Source organism: Oryx dammah, unplaced genomic scaffold (assembly GCF_014754425.2).
Source record: "Oryx dammah isolate SB20612 unplaced genomic scaffold, SCBI_Odam_1.1 HiC_scaffold_4, whole genome shotgun sequence".
Lineage (NCBI taxonomy): Eukaryota > Metazoa > Chordata > Mammalia > Artiodactyla > Bovidae > Oryx > Oryx dammah.
The window spans coordinates 13,681,207-13,704,619 of NW_024070188.1; the positions used below are offsets into that span (position 1 = coordinate 13,681,207).

Genomic DNA, 23,413 nt, shown 5'->3' on the forward strand with positions numbered 1-23,413 from the left:
TCATCTCCACCTGGATCCAGGCTCCTCCTGGCTCCTTTTTCCTATTCTAGCTTCTCAAATGTCCTTTTCTTTCCTGTTTGCTTTCTTTCTCCCTTTCATCCCATTCTCCTTCTGTTTCTTTTCTTTTGGATACTGTTTAATTGAGACGTAGAGAATTCATCAGCCAGGTTTAGAAGTGATCTGGTGAATGGAAGATGCAAGCAGGACTCGGCAGATAGCTATCTTCTAGCCTCACCATCATTAGCTTGAACTTAAAAATTCACCTCCTCAATTAAAAGACAAACGAACAGAACAACTTCCTTTACACACGCAGGATGAGACAGCCTCGGGATGTGTTGCGGATGCACAGATGTCACAGCCTCGCCGTCCCTCCCCTTGTGCACGTACAGGAGACCCGCTTCTCTTGGAACCCTTGTCCACAGGGGTGGGCAACAGCGGATGTAGGCCCTGCAGGGAGGCGGCAAGCAGCGCCAGGGCCCCACACACCCCATCCGTCCTCTGGCCAGTGCGTCTAACACCCAGATGAAGTGATACTGTATTTTTCATCATCCCTTTCTAGTCAATGACTGTCCCCACCGCCAAAGTAACCAGCAGCGTTGTGTCTTTTATCACCATTGATTAGTTTCACCTGTGTTGATGGTTCTATCAACACATCCTTGTTGCGTCTGGCTTCATTTGTTCGACAATGTCTGTGAGACTCAACCACATTTTTGTGTGTTGCTCTATTGAGTCGTTATGTCCAACTCTTTTGCAACCACATGGACGGTAGCCCACCAGGCTCCTCTGTTCATGGGATTTCCCAGGCAAGAATACTGGAGTATGTTGTCATTTCCTTCTCCAGGGCATCTTCCTGACCCAGGGATCTAACCTGTGTCTCCTGCATTGGCAGGTGAATTCTTTACCAAGGAGCCATCAGGGAAGCCCATGCATTGCTCTGTAGATTTTTAAAATTATTATTTTTCACTGTTATTGTCTTATAATATTTCATCGTATAAATATATGTAAATATACCCCAGTATACTTGTCCACTTTACTGTTGACAGGAATGCTTATACACGTCCTTTGGCCAACAAATGCCCTTGTTTCCCTAATGATATATCTAGGAAGGCATTATAAGGAAGGCGTATGTATTTAGCTCTAACGGTTAGCAGTTTCTACTCTTCCCATGCCATGCCAGCCCCTCCTGTCTGAGGAGCAATCACTACCCTAAGCCAAACTCTTACTGTTACAGTGTTTGTGTCTTTATCACACTCCACGCAGAATGATCGCCACTATCCTGTGTGCTTTCCTTAAAATCTGCCACAGCAACACGACACGACCCACCTTCCAAAACGCACACCCGTGAATTTCTGTGCATTCCTGCTTTTCCATTCTTAAGAATCTAGTGCAGACATGACTTTAATAACTTTTCAGATTTACTTACATACATGTAATTTTGGCACTGCCCAATATTACCTTTTGATGTCTTTACATTCCAAATCTACTGGGAAAAAAACCAAGAGTCTTCTCTTTTAAAAACTTTTATTAGGCATTGCTAGATGACGGTGCATGACGTCCTGCACACATCATGCAAGTAAACAGCACTCCACAGGAATCCACACAACAGTTCATACAGTGACAGAGTAGTTGGTTCCCTTTATAGTCTGCATCCAAGTAGAGTGAATGTCGTTATACCCCTCCATGAGATCTCATCTCATGATTAAGATTACCCTTCCATTCTAAAACAATCAACCAAAAACAACAAAAAATAAATGTAGAAGCCCAGCCACAACACAGAGCCATAGGGACATTACTGAAAGTCCAAAATTGGACTCCAGAGTCTTACAAGGTGTCCATCTTTTGAAAGGCTTGACCCTAAAATTTGTGTGATCTGACACGTGGGTTGCTTTTACCGCCAGCAGCAAGTGACAATGTATTTATGAAGAAGGATCGTTACACTGATACATATTCACGGAAAATTCTTGAGGTAATAGATTTTTAAATTTCACTGCTTAAAAAAAAAAAAATCTGTTAATTTCCATGTCCCATCCAGCAGGACGTTATCTGTTGGCAGGAAGAGTCTTCTCCTCTTTTTTCTTTGTCAAATATTTACACATATTTGCATATACAACCTGTGTCTTTGTCTTTTCTAAACACACGATTTATTTTAATTATTCATTATACATTCATCAGGAAAAGTCAAATTATATATGGTACATAAAGAATACAACAACACTAGCTTTTTATATAAAAGTAACACAAAAGGCAAAGACCAAGAAGAGCAGGATAATATATTGTCCAAATGTCTCATTGTTCATAAAGCCCACTGTGAATGAGTAACTCCATTTAAACAGCAAACACCATCAATTCTTCGGCATCTCTGTGGAATTACAAAGTATTATCAAAGACAAGTGGTAGTAAACTGGTCAAATTCCTGAAGTACCATATAATTACTTTTATTTTTAATGCTTTGTAATTTTGTCCTAATTGGAGCTATAAAGACTTATAGCCATTCCAACTCTTGTTTTAAACTTTAATAATCAGCATTCTTTGGGGTGGCTTAAAAATACATTTCAGTTGTAATGGCTTCAGTTTATGGTGCTTAAGATCCTTTTTAAAAATACTTTAGCTTAAAAATGACGATGAATTTAAGGAAAATATATTGGCTAACCTGCTGTTCTGGAGAAAATAGAGTGATAGTATATATATGTAGCCTACATATATATATTCCTCAAGTGTCTCATCAGCACTTTACATAGAAGGACAAAGACACACTCACAAAAATATATGGCTCTTCAGATAAGAAACAAAGTCAAGTGAAGAAAATAAGGCACTAATAACATAGATAACTGTTACATACTCTCATCACACAAAGCACCATATGGAAGGTTAAAGGGACTATACATTAGTGCTATTGGAAAATGGTAATAAACCCAGTTTCCCTGACCTTAACTCACTAATTTCTTCTTTTCTTAAAAGTAATTAATGTATAAACACTAGAATAGTGGGGAGGAGGAGTTATATATTATGCTAAAAGCACAATTCATGGAACCAACAGCATGAAATAACCACTTGGAGATAAGAAGCTGATCACTCTAAAAAGGTAAGAAATTAAAGTCTGAAACATTCCCAATTTTTCAACATTTTCATCATAACAATTTGTTTCCTTTCCAACTTTCTTTTAGGAATTTCTACAAAAGAGTATTAATATTTTCTATTTTCTTATTTCTACATGCCCCTTTCTTAAAATATATTCAAAATGACTTCCTCCACATAGTTTTATGAATACCAAAGTTAATAGTATGACCAATGAAATGTAGAAAGGGATAAAAAGGAAAATCACATAAATATTTGCCAATGTCATTGAAAAAGAAAAGAAAATCTCTTTTCAACCAGGCTCATATATTACTATGAAAAGGAGTATGACATTATTAATGTTACAGAAAATGAAAAGAATATAATGAGCCTATGGACAAGATCTGGTACAACCTACTAGTGAAAGTCACTCATCTTAAAATTAAGACATTCTTCTCATTAGCTATTGTTTGTGAGAATGTAATTTAAATGGAATATATTCTGGTAATTCAAAGGAAGTAAAATTTATTCTTTAGAACTGCAATTTCTAAATATACAATAATGACAGATTAAAGACTCAAATGTTTTTCTTTTTAGTATTTTAAATTCTTTTTGAAAAAGAGAATAGGCCCACAATTTTGCAACATATTTACATGTAAATAAATTTGTTTCATGAAGACATCTAATAATTTTGTTTGCAATAGAAACAAAACAACTAATTGTTGTGGCTTCTTAATAAATAATATGTTAACATAACAACATTTTTATGCCACTGTTTTCTTGTTCTTTCAACATAAAATTATTTTTATGATATCTCAGAACTTATTACATATTAAACTAATAATGTCTTTCATAATAAACAAGATTGTCAATTAATTTTTATATTAAAAATCTGTAACAGATTGTCCTTGTTAAGGTATGTGTGTATATATATATATATATTTGCCAATATACCAATTAGTGTTCTAAGTTTCATACAAAATACAAGGTAGGTTTACTTTTTTCAAGACCATCTAAAGACTTTTAATTATGATGAATATGATCAAATAACAAAATTAAGCTCTTGCCATATAGAATTTAAAATAATATGTCTTAAAGAAAGGGTTTGTAATCAGCTGATAAAAAGCACACTTTATCTAGAATTTTCTTTATAAAGGAACACAAAGCATGCTAATTTTGTATGAACTGAAAATTTCAGATACTTCTATCATATATTTAGATAGTGTTTACTTGAAAGAATAAAGGTATATTTGGACATAGAAGAAATAATATATAGTGAAAAATATTATTTTTAAGAACTTGACTAAATTATTCACACTATTTCTCCAGTGGGAGCTTGAGGTGAACACCTAAATTTACAGGGAACTGATAACCAAAGTAGTGGGCCAGCTACAAGGAAAAATCTGAAGTCACATTATCTCAGCAATTTGGGGGGCATTTAACACCCCAGTTTGACTCTCCCTTAAGTTCTTCCATATTACATAATCAACCTATACTAATATACCGTGACTGTGGGTTTTCATATCAATGAAAATGTTGAACATTTGCAAACTTTGCATGGTTTCTCTAGAAAAGGGCTGATATGAGTTACATTTAATGCCATCCACTGTAGACTATCAAAAAGTCTAATACTGTTCACAGAGTAAGGATCCATGGTCAAGTCTTACATACAAATGTGACAACATTATAAATCCAGCCTTAAGACCAAGCTGTGGGACTTCTGTTGAAACAAAGACCCCCAGGCACACATCTGGCCATTCTGGATGAATCAAGAATGACTTGGGGGTCACACTGAATGAATGTCCACACGTGCTTTCTGTCCAACCAAGATACAAACACAATATTGACCTTACAATAGTCCTGAAGCAATTTTGAAAGCTACGTTTTAGAGTATTTCTAGGCTCTCTGATTCAACTGACATCTTCTCATTCATTTTACTTCATATCAGAGGGCTGGGCCTGGCGTGCTGCCGTCCATGGGGTCACAAAGGATCCGACAGGACTTAAGGAGTGGGTAACAACAGAGGGCAGCCCAGGGTGTTCCAACTCCTATCAAGAAGGGGGACAGTGTTCCAAGCTGTCCTGGCAGGCTTCAACTTACATATCTACTACCAGGGCCAAATTGGGGAGTCCTTTCAGTTTGAATTTCATTAGAGTCAAAAAAGTTAATGGTCAGACAGAAGTTATCCCACGTTAGGGGACTGCAGAGGGCAAAAGCAAGATAACTAAGAAATCTAGAAAGAAAACAGAAACTTGATGTTCAAGTATGTGAATATCACTTTACAAGCAGGCAAAAAAGTAGTATGATGGATCAGAGCGACAAAAATGCGGGATAGCCCTGAAAAAGCAAAAAAATATGTCCTATGCTAATAAGGTTGTGTAATCTAAGCAAAGCAGAGTTAAATACACCTAATGAAATTTCTTTTGTAAACTAAAAGGAAGTGGCCAAAAAAAGGTAGTAGCAATCTTTTATGTTTTTTTAAAAAATTCATTGCCTTTTAAGGCCATATTGATAGTCTCAAAACAGTCACTTCTTTAGCCAAAAAAGAACATAATTTCTAACATGGAAAGTTACATGCTGCTAAACTGGCACCGTGAGGCTATATAGTCCATAGGGTTGCAGAGTCAGACATGACTGAGTAACTAATACTTTTTTTTTTCATGAGGAAATGTAAACTATGTGATATTTGAAGGCTTCAGCTAATGATCCAAAAAGATGACTGCAACTCTCACACGACTGAGACTCTGTTTCTTGGATTCTGAATAAGTGACTAAAGTTCCAGCCCCGGAACAGTGATGTACAGTACAAGTCCCACACAACAGTTGGCTGTGAAATGAGTATAGCTTTACCCTCTGTGCTGTGCTTAGTCCCTCAGTCGTGTCCAACTCTTTGTGACCCCCATGGACTGTAGCCTACAGGCTCCTCTGTCCCTGGAGATTCTCCAAGCAAGAATACTGGAGTGGGTAGCCCTGCCCTCCTTCGGGGGATCTTCCCAGCCCAGGGATCGAACCCAGGTATCCCGCATTGCAGGTGGATTCTTTACCATCTGAGCCACCAGCGAAACCCCTCTATGATTTACGAAGAAGTGTCTTTCTCTTTAAAGGTTTGCATTGGAAAGGCAGCATTTCACAATCTTGAATACTCCCCAAATTTGGACTCTGATTTCGTTCAGACCAAATTTATACTTATTTCATAATTATTAAAACAATAATTATGGATATTCATATTAAAATGGGACTTGCAACTTATTTTCCAGAGGAAGATGTCATAATTAAAATACAATGATTTGAACAAACAAAATATGCTTACACTGGCTATTAATGGTAGTTTTGATTTACTATGGTACTAGTTGGTAGAACTTCTTTTATATATTTCTTTTTTATATTTCTTTTATATTTCATGAAAAATAAAAAGTGCAGCTAAAATGTGCAGTGGAAACTAATTAATATTTTAAACAAATATTCCAGTGAAGTTATTAGGTAACATGCATTAATTGCTTGCTAGGTTCGAGCTCCTAATGCCAATTTTTAGAATTACTATATGTTTCGGAATCTTGGCTATATCTTTTTCAGGTATGTTTTACTTGGTTTAAATTTTCAGCTTCTGATTCTACCCTCCTCCCTGCTCGCCTGCCAGATTTAAAGAGGTGACATCTATTTGCTAACAGTGTTATTCTACTGTCTCCATCAAAACATTGCAATCAGTTTCTTCAACTCTGTCAGATTACTTAAAATGACACAAGTATTTTAAAGTGCATTATTGGACCTTAAGGCTATATTTATAATAGGCATTAACACAAAACAATAAAGCTGACCACAGGAAAGATGACTTTCAAGAGTCGAGACAGATCTCAGCCACAAATATGAAAGGTTAAGCACACAATCCAATGGGAAGACTGACATTAAGGCATATGTGCAGCTTGCATAAAAAATTCAAATAGAAAATGGCATTTGGTATGAGTTTTTATCTTGGTACTTAATGAAGTATACCCATTAATATTACTTAGGCCACTAACTTTTATAATCATGAATTCAATAGAGCTTATAAAATTGTAGTGTTAAAAACAACTGCATTGTTTAACAAGGGAGAAACTAGATCGATGTGTTGGCAGATGTACTGTAATTCGACAAAGGTCCAGGAGGAATGAAACTGCCTTGCAGGTTCCTAAGTGAGTTTTTAACCTACTCCTTCCCTCCTCTTTTCTACTGCAGAGGAGCCAGTTAGAGTCTCAGAGGAGTGGAGAAAATGAGGTTGGCTTGTTAGGGGACTGGAAAACTGTTTGAAGATATTGCAGGGGAGCCTTGGGCCATCTATTTGGGTGATAGGATCAAAAGACAAAGACTCACCTGTGGCCTTGGGACTCAGAGATGATGGGTCACACAAGACAGGGGATTTCCTGATAGGCACTCCTGAATCCGGGATCCCAGAAAGGACAGCACAATTAAAGATCTCAGGTTGTAACCTGACCAGTGTTTAATTATCTTTGATTGTTTTCCAGTCTGCTCTACCTTTAGGAAACAACAGCACCTATCAGAAAATCAGGGTGGTGGCAAGAGAATGCTGTTTGTGCCAAAGGTGTGATTCCTCTTTTCTTCTTAACTCCGCATACAGAAGTCCTTCAGGAGATGCTGGGAATCATTGTAAAGTAAATGCCATGCTGTTCCGTTCGTAAGCACCCCAGCAAACCATCAACTTTATGTACACTCAAAGTTATTTTCCCCTGGATACTGTGGTCACTCATCATTACCAACATATTGCTTCCTACTTTTCACAATGGCATGATTAAGTTCCTCTGTGGAACAACATGCATGAACATGGATAGTGTTTTTAAAATGTGACAAAATCACTTTAGCCATTTCACTTAAATTCCTCAAGTTTTGAAACTAGGCAATCCAAACATCAATGTATCTTTCTCTCATTATATTATAGACATCTCATTGCATTTTATTTTTATTGGAATAAGCTGAATTTTGTGTTGGCAAGATATTTATTTGGCTAATCAAGCATGAGGACAAATTATCCTGCAAAATATGCTTTTCTTTAAAAATGGTGCACTTTTACACAACTTTTTCTCCAAGAAAAGGGTCTTAAATATATTATCTCTATGATCTTCACTCATCCAAAATGTATTCAAATTTTATTATAAATATAAAAACCAAATTTTAAAACTTATGAAAATGTTCACACAGTGACAAAAATATATGTAAAGGGTCTTCACCAATGTTTTGTAACAGAGAAGTGAAAACAATCTTGATGTCCATTTAATAGGGGACTGATTAAATAAATTAATGTATACCCTTCAATGGAATATGTAGTAATTTACAAAAGAATGAGGTAACTCTATTTAAACACTTATGGAAATATGTCTACCCATACATAGTAAAATGAAAAATAGTCACAGGACAGTAAGCATATTATTATTCTATTTGTACAAAACGAATACATACACAGATACACGCACACATATTTACTTATTTGTATATTTTTAGATAGTATCTGGAAAGACCTATACCAAACCATTAAGAGTGGTTACCCCTAGAAAATAAGGGGTGGGGAAAAGCAGAGGAATTTGTATTTTATAATTCCTTACAGCTGATTTTTTTAAAGGAGCATATATTGCATTTATAATAAAAAATAATAAAATGATAAGCCTTGGATAAAAAGATATTCATCTTATGCACATACTTCTTTTTCTAAAGTCATTTTTAAAATTTCCTCCAAAAGGTAAGGTTGTTTTACCTTCAATGTTGGCACTAACATATAAATAATCTCTTTTATCTTTCTCCTTCCTTTTTAAGATCTTAATGACACTTAGCAAAAAAATTCACAAATACCTACTGTAAGTCACTAGTAGGGAAAGGCCTGATATATAGCAACTCTGAAAGTGAAAAATGCACACATTAATTTTAAAAAGTCTACGAAATATAAAAATGAAAGTCCTGTGCAATGCTGTGCACACTATCACAAGTGTTGATGAAAGAGCCTTCACTGATAACAGACACTGCTCTGTAAGTGGAAAACTGGAACATTTCCAAATAATATAAAAATATCTCCAAAAGATAAGTTATTCAAAGAAAGGAATAAAAAATCCCTGAGTAGGCCAAAGACAACAGACACACAGATACAATAACCTAAGGAAATAGATTATCCAGGACCAGAGAGTATATTATTTAGCTAGTTGGTATATATGTATTCATATGCAGCCATGTATATATCTAAATATATACACATACACATATCATACATGGACACATCCACTAGAGTCAGAATTCATCACATGCACACATCATTAAACTAACACCTAAGTCCAGGAAGGGAAAGACTAATTTACAAAAATTAAGCACTTTTATGACAAAATTATGTGGATTTAGGGCTAGAACTTTCCATTCTCTCAGTTCTCATACTAAAGGATGTAGACTAGGCACTCGATAAATATTTGTTGGACTGATAGATAGTTGGATGAACGGAAAAACAGTGTAGAGGCACGGATGAATTTGTGAAGCTACAGCATGACTTCTTGTACCATGCTATGCTTTTGAAATATGCTATTCTAGGACCATAAATGGACACAGCCTCCTCTAACTGGAAACAGACTAGTCCAGCAGTAAAATTTTTCTGAGTGTTACTCAGAGAGAATGGAAGTGCTGGCTTGTTATCTGTGCACATAAACTTCACTATCATGGAGTTTTTAGATCAAATAAAAATGATAAATGTTATACTCTGAAGCCCAACAAGACAAACTATCCATGTTAATGCATGTTTTATCACATAATCTATTTCAATTAAGAAAAGGCAGCTGACAAGTAAATGGCTACATCAATGCCAATAACTAATGTTAAGGATTTGTAGACAAGTGGAAACTTTAGGCTTCTTAGGGGTCTTTAATGATGAACACTCATAATGAAAACAAAATAAAACACAATTTAGTTACTTGTCCTTTTCTTACTTTTAAAGACTTCTCAGTTTGGTAAAACATCCTGAAAAAAAAAATTTTTTTTTTTTTTCATTTTCTGCTTCCTTCTCTAAAAGCCCAGTTTATGTTCTAGATAAACCTGTGAACATAAAAAGTTTTGTTTCAAATCAACCCTCCATAAGAAGATACCAACACATTATTATGCACTGAAGCAGTAAACGTAAGAAAAATCCTTCAAAAACAGTATTTGTTTTTATGAAAAACTTGGGGACAAATAGAAAGAGAAAGGAGAGGTGAGAGGGTGGAGTTTTAAATAATACCATATGCTTAATCTAAAGCATAATTATTATCATCACAAGTTGGTTAAACAATTAGCAGAATGGGGATATGTTCAAAGGCCTCAGCAGTTCTCTCTACAGCAAACTCATTTAAATTAACTATAGAGTGAAGCAAGTATGCCAACATGTAAGAAATCTGAAAAGAAGACTGAATGTTTAGGTCTCGAGAACTTCCCAGAAGCAGCCTCTCCGTTTTGTCAGTTTATAAAGTTTGATAATCTTTGAGGTGACCCTGCACAAATTTCCGTGTGTGCATCTGAGACACACATGAAAACAGCAAGAAACAGAAAGGGTCAACATCAAAACTGCCTGCTGTCTACACTGACTTTAATTCAGTACATTACCAAATTATGCCCACAAAGGAACGATCGTCTTTAAATACGTCTACAAAAATGTGGAAAAATGGTGTAGAGGCATGGAACTCGACAAGAACAAGGTATGGACCTAGTTTTAATATAGATATGTATATACACACATATTCACACCCCTACACGTATACACTTCAGAGTCTTCTCATTTAGTTTCATTAGTTCCTTTTTGGGCATTGAGATTTGTAACGATTAGAGCATCTGGAGGAGGAAGGAATTATATGCTTGGGCCACAGATGAAAACAGGTGCACGTGGGAAGCCTCCATCTTCTGAAAGGTGGCCTTGCTTGCTGTGCAGGTGGCACTTGAGTTATTCACCCCAAGTCTCAGAAGAAGGCCCGGAGGGAGAGTCAGGGACAAAGACAGTCTAAGCAATGCTCAGGAGACACATGCTCAGACAGTTTTGAGGATAACTGGTTCTAATTAAAGTATTGTCTTCCAAGAACCATGAAGAATCTATGATATAGATGTTTACAGTCTATGAAAGTGACCATTTCGTAAAAGCAGCAATCTGTATATGGAAAGGACAGGATACCATGTTGGGAATGCACTGGAGCTAGAGGCTTTGTGGCCTGCAGAGAACACGGGGAAGAGGAGGCAGAAGGTTCCTCCAGGCGGTTGCAAGGTGCAGCCCTCTGACGCGTGTACCATCCTGTGTGGTTCTTACCCAGACCAGTGCTGTCACGTGACGTCACCTGCATTTACCAGTGCATTCCTGTCCGCGATCGTTTTCTCTGTTTTTTACAAAGGCAATAGATAGGAAATACAAATAAACCTGGGGATTAAAAGAAAAAGATGAAAGCTAATTAAAAGAACAGGCTTTTCATACTATAGCTTTGTAACGTTTCTATTTTCAAATGTTCATTTTGCAAGCTATTTATTAATAATCATTATTTAGTAATACATGAGAAGAGGGAAGACACCTATGCTATGAAATGTACTTAGTTTCTCAAGATTCTCTTCTTTATTCTTTTTTTGTTTTTTAAACTCTCTCTTCACCTTTTAACAGAGTCTGTGACACCAGTTTTGATATGACTTTTTTAAAATCAAAATATCAAAACTTAAGTTTAAGTCTTCTTTATTAACCCTTGTTAACATCTTTCACACTGATATTCATGCTTCGGTTTCAGGCCATATAACATGTTACTCAAGAAGATGGGTGGTGGAACAAATGTCAGCTTTGATGCCCAATTCTACCATGTGTGAGGTCCTAGTGACTAGCTTTAATTTCCTGAACTGTAAAATGCAGAAATAGCATCTACTTCATAAAGCCTCACTCATTTTAAGAACTTATAAATGTCAGTTACTTTATAATTCTATCTATGCTGCACATGTGAATTACTTGCTAAACAGAACTTTACATATAAAATTAATTTATTTAGGGAAAAAAGATAAATCCTATCTACTATGTGGAACAATTATCCAAGCAGCTTTTAGCTATCAAGTTTGCTTTTAAATTCTCTAAAGCAGTGGTTCTCAAAGTGGACCATCAGCATAAGCGTCACCTAACCTTTTAGAACTAGAAATCCATGGGTCTCGTCTCTGTAGTGAATCAGAAACTAGGGCAAGGACCCGTTAACTTTGTGTTTTAACCAGCCTCCATGGTTCTTATAAAGCACTCCCGAGTCTCAGAATCACTGCTTGAAATGTGTATTTTAACATACCTGTATGAATTAAACTATATTTATCACTGATACATTTTCTATTTGTCAGTGCTCAATTTTATGTTGGGCATGTGTTCTACACACATCAAACATATCTTTTTGACCCAGGGAATCCTTTTATTAGAACTAACCGAACTGTACCAGAGCCTCTTTCCTTTGATGCTCTAAACTGAACTCAGAATTGGAAAATCTGGGTTCTTGTCCACTGGAATCTTTTGGTAAAATTCTAGTTATACTAGTTTTTGTATTAAAAGAGGGTTAATAATGCTTTATAAGAAATATGAATGAAAGTATTCCTGGACTGAAAAAGTGCCACACAAATACATCCTCTATGAAACACAGCCCTCTGAATCTATAAATCGTGCTGATGGCTTATCTAGAGCAAGCACGGGACAGGTATCTCCCCTGCTTACTAACTGAATCACTATTACATTTACACGCGTCTTCTCTCTACGGCACCCAGAGAATTCTTATCTCAAATACATTAAGTGTTTCTTACCGATGACAACTGCTATGGCCCCTAGTGCTAATCCCAAGACCAGAATTAGAGGTGCAACGAACAATTTTCCAGCTGGAAAACAAAAGGCAAACCATTTAGAGAGTCTTAAACTAAAACCAAAATACAAATCCAGCAATGCTTTTAAATATCACAGTGTGTATTTTTAAGCAGTCGTTATAATTAAGGCAATATTTCTCTGGACATGTATCAGATGTAGAACAAATATGTACATTCAGTAACTTCACTCAAGTCCTGGAAACATGAGTCATCCATCTCATAAATTACTCACCTTATACAACCAAGAAAATTCTAAAGCTACTGACTCACTTTATTCCACCAGAACCATTCAGCTTTATGCTTTTCCTTTAGATCTCTTCCACTTTCATTTTTTTTTTAATATTCTGAAAGATTAAAAAGGGAGTGACACATCCTGAGCCGGCAAAAGAAAATCTAATTAGCTCACAAAATGGAGCACTAGCAGTGCCAAAGCCCATATCTGAAAACGTGATTTATTTATTTCCTGGGTCCAATGAAAACTAATAACATGAACATCTAATATACTGAATGACAAATGGGATGTTTCAATACTGTTGTTAGAGAAAATTACCAGTAGACACACAATATACTGAAGGTTATTCAAATAAATCATTTTAGCAAACTTAAAAAGGAAGCACTTATAAGAAGGCGAAACACTGGTAAGCAGGCCAGTGGCATCAACCAGCATTTTTTCTTCTGAATGAATAACTGAGCAGTGATTACAATAAACTCTAGTTACAGCACAGAGTTCACAACTGGAATCCTGCTTGTGTTAAAAGACACTAGCACAAAAATAGAGGCTAATAGTTAATATCTTTACATCGTAATCTTTATCATTACATGGTAATCTTGATCTCAAAGCATGTGACGTAGCAACAGCTACAGAACCTAAACACAAGAGAAGAGGAAGGAATGGAGGGACTTTGCAGTAGAATCACATTGCTATTTAAGAATCCAGCAGCAACACCATTCTATAAATAAGGATGCTAATTTGGATTAACCAACTACATTAGAAAACAGAAACATAATGTCGCCATTTGTTGGAAATTTGTCAGAAAAATGTTAACATTTTTTCTTCTTAAGAAAGGGTCTCTGGAACCACAGAAAATATATAGACAGAAAATATTTTTTTAGGAAATATATTTTTTAATATCTAATTTTGAAAAAATTGCCATTCAGTTGACAAAATGTCTAACCATGAGGTTTACTTACATTTTTCACCAATGATATAATTTATCAAGCAATACTAAATCCCACTGAACAATTATATTTTGCACACTAGTAAAGTTATGCTTGAGTTTAGAATATATTGACATGCATATTTTAAGTGAATCCGTTTTCTCCTGTACATGTAGCTCAGTGTGTGCTCATTCATATTTCTTTTTTAAGTAATTATCAATTTTGCTAAGAGTGATATTTTCATAAGTGATAAAACATGACTGCAAAGTAATAGCACTATTGTTTTCAAACATCACAGGACTCAACCAGATATGTGCTCTCTTTCTCTCTGGGAAGCAATAAACTTATTATAATCATGCAATCAATGTTTGATACATGTTTAAGTCTACTTTTAATACTGTCTTGAGGACAGTTAAGCTTAGATTCTGTTATTCCTAGATCAATAATAATTCTTTTAAAATACTATTCTCAATAGCTGGAACAATATTCTATCATATCCATATATCCTATCTTATTTAAATATTTTAGTACTTATTTTTTGTTCCCTTTTTTGCTATTTTAAATTATACTTGCAAGTACACCATTGTCAGCCTAGATTTATTATATTTTAAAATGTCTATCACGTTACCATCAAATTTATTTGTAAAAGAACTGCACAAAATTTCCAATTCATTCAATAGAGTATGGAAATTCAGCACAGAATATTAACTTGACAAAATATTTGCTAATCAATAATCCAAAGAAACCTTATTTTATTTTAATTTACATTTCTCTGACCACTAACAATGCTGAATCTTTTAAAACATGTTTATTGGCTATCTTTATTTCTTCAATTCTGGTTCCAGACTTCTTTCTTTTTTTAAAAAAAACTGATATTTATTTTTTGGGGGACTCCATTTCTTTTGCATAAGCCATTTTTGTATATAAGCTACTTGCCAACAAGAAAACAATTAAAGACCTGTATTTTCTTCACCAATGTATGATTTAATACTTTGAACATTTGTATGGAATAATATGAGAACTAAGCTTTTTTCTGTCACTTTCATTCCCAATACGATTCACTGAAAAATCCACCTACTCCCTGAAAAAGTAAAAGTGAAAGGATTAGTCACTCAGTCATGTCTACCTCTTTGCAAACCCATGGACTGTGGCCCGCCAAGCTCTTCTGTCCACGGGATTCTCCAGGCAAGGATACTAGAGTGGGTTGCCATGCCCTTCTCCAGGGGATCTTCCCAATCCAGGGACTGAACCAAAATCCCCTGCATTGTGGGCAGATTCTTTACTGTTTGAGCTACCCAGGAAGCCATTCACTGAAAAATCTGCCTACTCCCTACTAGGGAGATACTTCCATGTCAGAGGACGCTAATTATCCTCCAATCGCTGTTCTGCCTTATTCTCTAGAGGCAGAACCTCTGATCTGTAGCTGGGCAGATGGTGACATGAAATGAAGACCTTGTTTCTCATCCTCCAGGTTTGAGAGGAGGGCAGGCCCTTTTCCTGTCTCTATCCAAGGACATGTGCAAACTTCCCAAACTGTAGATCAGGGAAAGACAGAGGTCAGGAGGGCTTTGCTGTCATCCATCCACTCTCTTCCAAGGCAGGGAGGAAGCAAGCTTGGGACTGACAGAGTAACTCCTTGTCCTGCCTTTTGTAGGGATGAGATGTTTGAAACTGAACTACTCTTTTATTTAAAAACACTGCTTATAAAATCATTTTATTCCATTTTGTAAAATGTAATGGGTCACATGGATTATTGTATTCTTCCCTGTTTGTGACAGGAGAAAAGTCCACATTTTCCTGCCATACTTGTGATGGTCTGACAGCAGTTTGAGATGGTCTGACAGCTGTCCTGAAGGTGGAAAAATATGTGTAGGAGAGAGAACTTACAAGGCCAGCTGCTCCCTGCTTTCTCAGGTACATCCTGACACGCGAGTACACACGTACACACACACGAAAATGGGCTCCAAAAGGAAACACAGGGGTTTTAAAAATTGTACTTTACGTCTTCCGTGAATAAACAGAGGCTATATGTTAAGACCCGTTGCTAGGTATCATCACTACAAAAATAAATGTGACAGTGTTCCCTTTTATCAAATCACTTACAATAGGGTTTCAGAAGACTAATGACTTCACATTTCTGCGGTATATTCAATTATTCGTTTTTCGAACAAAATCCACTTGCTCATATAGGTAGTGTCCTGCTAACAAACTTAAGTTTTTGTTTTTGTTTTAAACACAAAAGGAGAGAAAATGTCTTCTTCCTATTTTCAGCTAAAGGCTCTACTAGAATGCATGCCAGGTGCTGAGATTTATCACAGCTGTTGGATTCCATTTCTAAGCTCTGTCATCATCACCGCGTACTTCCTGAGGAAGATCCCTATAAATAATGTTGGACACTCACCACAGACTGACCCTCGCACTAATCTCCTTAGGTGAGGTCTCTCTGGGAGGTAGCGGTATTTGCATCCAAATATACTGAGGTTTGAGGTGTGGTCTCCAAAGAAACGGAGCTGGCGGTATCTCTCCCCACAGCGATAACAAAAATTAGTGTTACACTGGGAACAGGTCATATGGTCACACCCTTCAGTTCTCTGGATGTGGATCTGTAACAGAGAAAGAGAGAAAGAAGAACAAGGTTATTAAATTTTTAATAAAGGATGTATGGAACAAAAGATACAAGTTTCACCAAAATAAAAGCCTTAGATAGCATTCCTGAAACTGTGAGTTTGCTTATAATCACATTCTTTAAGGCCATCTTTATATCAAACCCTTTAGATGTGTAAAGCTCATTAACATTTCAGATGCTGAAGCTGTTGGCCTATTTTGACTAATATAAACAAACACAACCTGAAGAAAATTCACTTATCCTTCTAAACATACATCTCACTCAATGATTAGGAGGCAATTTAAAATGCTGTGAAGGTATATTTTGTTGATGCTATAAGCAAAAATGAGGTGGCCTGGGAAATAAGAAGAGACAAAGAGGATTCTTTAAAAAAAAGGATTACATAAAATTTTTTAAGGGATAGAAATTTCTCTTTGCAGTGTCAGACTTTATTTTTTTGGGCTCCAAAATCACTGCAGATGGTGACTGCAGCCATGAAATTAAAAGACGCTTACTCCTTGGAAGAAAAGTTATGACCAACCTAGATAGTATATTCAGAAGCAGAGACATTACTTTGCCAACAAAGGTCCGTCTAGTCAAGGTTATGGTTTTCCTAGTAGTCATGTATGGATATGAGAGCTGGACTATGAAGAAGGCTGAGCACTGAAGAATTGATGCTTTTGAACTGTGGTGTTGGAGAAGACTCCTGAGAGTCCCTTGGACTGCAAGGAGATCCAACCAGTCCATTCTGAAGGAGATCAGCCCTGGGATTTCTTTGGAAGGAATGATGCTAAAGCTGAAACTCTAGTACTTTGGCCACCTCATGCGAAGAGTTGACTCATTGGAAAAGACTCTGATGCTGGGAGGGATTGGGGGCAGGAGGAGAAGGGGACGACAGAGGATGAGATGGCTGGATGGCATCACTGACTCAATGGATGTGAGTCTGAGTGAACTCTGGGAGATGGTGATGAACAGGGAGGACTGGTGTGCTGCGATTCATGGGGTCGCGAAGAGTCGGACATGACTGAGCAACTGAGCTGAACTGAACTGAAGGGAATGACAATAGGTGGAAAGTGAAAGTGAAAGTTGCTCAGTCATGTCTGACTCTTTGCAACCCCATGGACTATTCAGTCCATGGAATTTTCCAGGTCAGAATACTGGAGTGGGTAGACTTTCCCTTCTCCAGGAGATCTTCTCAACCCAGGGACTGAACCCAGTCCGGCGGATTCTTTAGCAGCTGAGCCACCAGGAAAGCCCCAGTAGGTATAAGTGCATTTGCAATACCATTTTAGTTCCCAGCTCTAAGGTTAGTTGCAAACGCCTGTACAGGACTGTGTATACAATGCTACCTGCACAACTGCTGTCGTCAAGTTAACAGGAAAATATAGAAGTTGTTGCTGTCAAGTTACAGGTAAATACTGAGGTTACTTCTTATCTCCCAGGCTACAATTCAGATGATACTACTTACTTATATTATATTACTTAGAGAGAGAATAAAAATGTGATAATATACATAGAGGGACTAACCCATTTTGGAGGCACATACTGAGTCAGATCAGTACAATACTGGTTCCATTTATCCCTCCCCCTTCACTCACCTAAAACTGTGAGGAACCAAATACCTGGGCAGTGTAACTGACATTCCCTGATTGCCAGGTGACCTCCTTTATCACTTCTTCATATGGATAATTCTTAGACTGATGCTAGACTAGAGAGTACCTTCCTGGACAGGCAAGAACTAGCTATGGTCAAGGGCATATGGGCATCAGTGGTCAAAGGTAACTACCAATCACTATTTGGTCAATAGAAGCCAAACTTGCTTTTCCTGCTATTGGCCACCTCATCTTTTTCAATTGTATTGATTTTTTTCCCCTTTTACCCGACAGTCCTTTGAGAGTGGACCCAGATTTTGTGGAGCCTTAAGGTTATCTAATTAGAGGGGCTCAGGGGGTGCAGTGGTAAAGAGGTTCGCCTGTCAATGCAGGAGGCGCAGGTTTGATCCCTGGGTCAGGAGGATCTCTAGGAGAAGAAAATGGCAACCCACTCCAGCATTCTTGCCTGGGAAATGCCATGGACAGAGGAGACTGGTGGGCTAGAGTGCATGAAGTTGCAGAGTTGTAGATGACTGAGCACACACATGCTTAAAGGAGAAGCATGCAAATTACAAATTGGATGCTTACAAAGGGTCCCATGCAGTGAGGATCTCTGCAGCTTAAGCTCTGCAGCTGCCTGGTAACTTCTCCCCTCATGGCCCCGTAGGGCCTGTTTCTATGAATAAGCCTGACGAACAACTGCTGTGACTGCATCCACTTAGCAGAGCAGATGGCATTTAGGAACGATGTAGGGCAAGGCCCTATTTAACCCTTGAGTTATTTCTCATCCTTTAAACCACCCGAGCATTAGGAGAAAACATGTTCAGAGACAAACGCTAAGCATCCAAAATAAAGGTTACTTCTTCATACCCTCAACCTTTGGACTGTATGTTGTATTTGATCTTGATATGGAGATAATAAATCTTAACAGATTTCCTAGCCACACACCATAGTGTTGTATGTAACCTATAAAAGGGAGAAGGGCTAATACTTGCTTGGAGCCTATTATATACCAAACTTTGTACATACATAGCATCTTTACCCTCATGACCAACCATAAGACTGGCATGTTTATTCATAACCAGAGCTCAGAGGAGTACTCTGCTTGAATGAATGGAGAAAGGATTTTGATTCATGTCTATTTCGTTATTATGCTAACATGAAAGTGAAAGTGTTTGTTGCTCAGTTGTGTTCAATTCTTTGTGACCCCGTGGACTGTAGCCCGTCAGGCTCCTCTGTCCATGGACTTCTCCAGGCAAGAATACTGGAGTGGGTTGCCATGCCTTCTCCAGGGGATTCTTTGCAACCCAGGGATTAAACCCAGGTCTCTCGCACTGCAGGCAGGGTCTTAACCATTTAAGCTACCCAAGAAGGTAAGCATCCTCTTATCATAAACTTAAAGATAAAACCAGAGGGTCAATTGTACTCTTTGCTGACAGTGTCATCCTGTCGGCCTCCTGCACGAGGCAGGTCTGAGTCTTTCTGCTTGGCTTAGTTGCTCTCCGGACGAATCCACATTCTTCCTTTAAAATAATAGTCAAACTTTTTTCAACAGGAAACTTGTTCTAATAAATTAAACTTGTCGCTGACAGTTCATTTGCCTCAAAATTTCATATTCAAATTTCACTGTTGTTTTACATCTGTTTGTAATACTTTTTATTGTGTTCTAAAATCTTTATGTGGTATATTCATTATTCATTTAAATACCGAAGACTGTAATTTCTAGCCTATTTTAAGTCTTTCCTTATTTCAAAAACAACACTCAAAACATAGCAGGCTACTAAAGTACTGTTAGTCCAATAATATGTCTACACAGGAAGTGATAAAATTCTAAGCTCTGATAATACTCTATTGGAACCCTATATGTTGCAGGGTTATATGGTTCCATAGAGTAATCTGAATATTTTACACACATAACAGCAATGACTTAATCATGAAAAATGGTTTCAGAACTTCTGTCAGGTACATAGTGAATCCCTTAATACTATTGCAAATATATCTTGATTATATATGAATATTTTATAACTTCAGGCTAAAAGAGAAATGAACTGACATAATCCAAGTTAACTTGTAACAAGAGACATGACTTTTCACATTTGCTAATAAGCAAGTTATAATTTTGAACTTCTGACACCCAGAAGATGACAAATTTCCCTGAATATTCAAGGTCACTCTTTTCAAAACATCAAAGCTTTTAAAATCGGTTTAAAGAGGGATGTTACAGGGAGGGAGGAGGGAGGGGGGTTCAGATGGGGAACACGTGTGTATCTGTGGCGGATTCATGTTGATGTATGGCAAACCAATACAATATTGTAAAGTAATTAACCTCCAATTAAAATAAATAAATTTATATTAAAAAATAATAAACTAAATTAAGAAAAAAGGTCATTTTTTCTGAGAAAGCAAATTGATATTTTTTCTTTGACTTCCTTATCCTTTGGAATGAAGGTTTGCTATTAAAATTTTCAATAAACCTTTAAACTATGCTATAAATACATAAATTACATTTATGTAAAGTCCATTTTATTTCTCAGTGAAGCTTTAAAAACATTCTTATTATAGCTTCAAAACATTCATCAGTTTATCTCTGCTAAAAAACAAACTAATTGCCCAAGTGTAATTCAGCATCAAAATTCTGTATTTAAGTAAGAGATGGAGACAGAGTTAAGACAGATGAGATATTTCTAATCCACTAGATTAAACTGACTGCCCATAAGCCACAAACATCATTTGATTTGTTACCACAGACAGGGTTTCTTCTCTCCATCTATATCAAATAAAGATGGCTGATACATAAGGAGCTGAATATTTAAACACTACATGTTGCTTATATATCTCTATATTTACAAGTCATAAGATAAAATGTTCAGGATATGCCAGATATTTCTTTAATATGAGTTTGATATTAAGTCCACACAGTAGCAGTAGATCGAAATGACAACATGGACCACCTTTGAGCCTATGACATTCTTTACAGGATATATGAACACCTGCAATAAGAGATTATCAATGTATCTACTCCCCTCTTCAAGCTGTTTACATTTAGTTTAATAAAATGCCCACAAACTATCTTAAATTCTAGTTCTATTGAGCTAGAATTCAGCTGTTTATTTTCATACAGATTCTGCTTAATTCTAAGGTGGAAAAATAACAATAAATGTACTGCTAAATATCCAACCCGTTTTATAACTAAATCAGTACACATCTGCCTACAAGTCTTTATCTCCACTTTCACCAAGAACTGAAGATTTATTTTATCCTTTAAGTGGGAAATGATTAACTAAATTAACTGTTATTTATTACTGTCCCAGTGAGATTTACTCTATGTATAAAATGATTCTAATATATGCATTTGCCTCAGTGGCTTTGATACTGGGAGGGATGAATTAGAAACAATAATTATGAGAGAAGGTTTTGGAGATCCGATGACTAACTCTTAGATCCTAACTTATCTCACCATACTAATTCTCCACAACACAGGGATTTTTTTTTTAGTAATTTTATCTTTGGCCGTGCTGGGTCTTCACTGCTGTGCGGGCTTTGCTTCCGCTGTGGTGTGTGGGGGCTACTCTCTGGGTGCAGTGTGTGGGCTTCTCACTGCAGCAGCTTCTCTTGTTGAGGAGAAGGGCATGGGCTCCAGGGTACAGGCTTTATAGTTGCAGCACGTGGGCTCAGGAATTGCAGCTCCCGGGCTCCAGAGCACAAGATCAACAGTCGTGGCACACGAGCTTAGCTGTTACGTGGCATGTGGGGTCTTCCTGGGCCAGGGATGGAATCCACGTCTCCTGAACTGGCAGGCAGATTCTCTAACATTGAGCCAGCAAAGACACCCCAAAACAGGGATATTTTAAGAGCAAACATATATGCAAAGCCTTCAAAGACCTGATTAAAAACACGTACCTAGAATTACTTGCCCAATTGTGAAATACACAATAATAAGGGCAAAAACAAAACAATTCTAGAGATGCTAAGACTCCTCTGTGCCTTTTCTGGGGTTATGACTTGAGGAAGCACTTCATCAAGTGAATGTGCAAGTCAAGAAGGACCATGTAACCACAATAAAAAAGATGTAAGAAATCTCAGCAAATGGGTTCCAAAGCAATCAGTCCAATTTAGAACAGGAAGTCAGCTGGTTTCAAGAATGTCTTCAAAAAATAATAATGGAATATACAACAAGCAATAAAATTTATAAGGAACTAAATATTAAATAACATGATAAATAAAGTGGGTATTTCTATTCCCAATAAGGAAGGAAGAAAAACAATCAGGACTTTTAGGAAAAGCAAAACAAAATAAAGGGCATGTAAGGTTCAAATATGAGACATAACAAACTAGAGCATAATTGAGTAACAGAGTGCACAAAGACGCAAGGGGGCATGTTTCCTAGAAGTTGGGATTCCACAGACAGGGAAATGTAATTCTTGTTCCATAATTATATGTTCTTGATACGTAAACACTCAACTGGTTTTCAAATATTAGAATAGTTCTTTAGGGAAAAAAGTAGTAAACGTTAGAATAGAGTGTGGAGGTTATTAAATTTGACAATATAAAAAGAAAGTTACAGCTTGCAGAAAATGGGAAACAGAGAAGTAGCAAGAATTGTAGGAGGACTAGATCCTCATCTATGCCTAAACTGTTAGACACTGGACAGAAGTCTCTCTACAGTATTTAAAGGTGAAAGATAATCAAAAGAACTAAAATCCTAACTATCAAAAACTGGACTAGAAGACAGGGAAAGGGTAGGTAAGCAGCAGGAATCCTGTAGTGTCAACTCTGGTTGCCTCTATTTTGGTAAATATTCTGTAAAAAATAAAATAAGATGTTGATTTCAAAATTGTTTGGTGTCTCCTGCTATGTTAGTTTTTTAAAGTCATACTCTAACCTCAATTGTTCTCTAATGTAATGTACTTTGGCCACCTGATGCGAAGAGCTGACTCACTGGAAAAGACCCTGATGCTGGGAAAGACTGAAGGCAGGAGGAGAAGGGGACGACAGAGGATAATGAGATGGTTGGATGGCATCACCGACTCGATGGACATGAGTTTGTGTGAACTCTGGGAGATGGTGATGGACAGGGAGGCCTGGCGCGCTGCAGTCCATGGGGTTGCAAAGAGTCGGACACGACTGAGTGACTGAACTGAACTGAATGTACTGATTTTCTTTCT

General features: G+C 36.9%; 1 protein-coding gene across 1 annotated transcript in view; it reads right to left on the reverse strand.

Moving 5' to 3' along the window:
• Positions 1–1,504: 1,504 nt before the first annotated feature.
• The window catches only part of RNF217 (ring finger protein 217), a 133,872-nt gene continuing 111,963 nt past the window's right edge, over positions 1,505–23,413 (reverse strand). The window contains exons 5-7 of the mRNA XM_040239332.1: positions 16,453–16,654; positions 12,837–12,908; positions 1,505–11,448 (exon numbers count right to left, since the gene is read on the reverse strand). Coding sequence (XP_040095266.1) covers positions 11,375–11,448; positions 12,837–12,908; positions 16,453–16,654 — 348 coding nt within the window. The 3' untranslated portion in view covers positions 1,505–11,374. The remainder of the gene's footprint in view (positions 11,449–12,836; positions 12,909–16,452; positions 16,655–23,413) is intronic.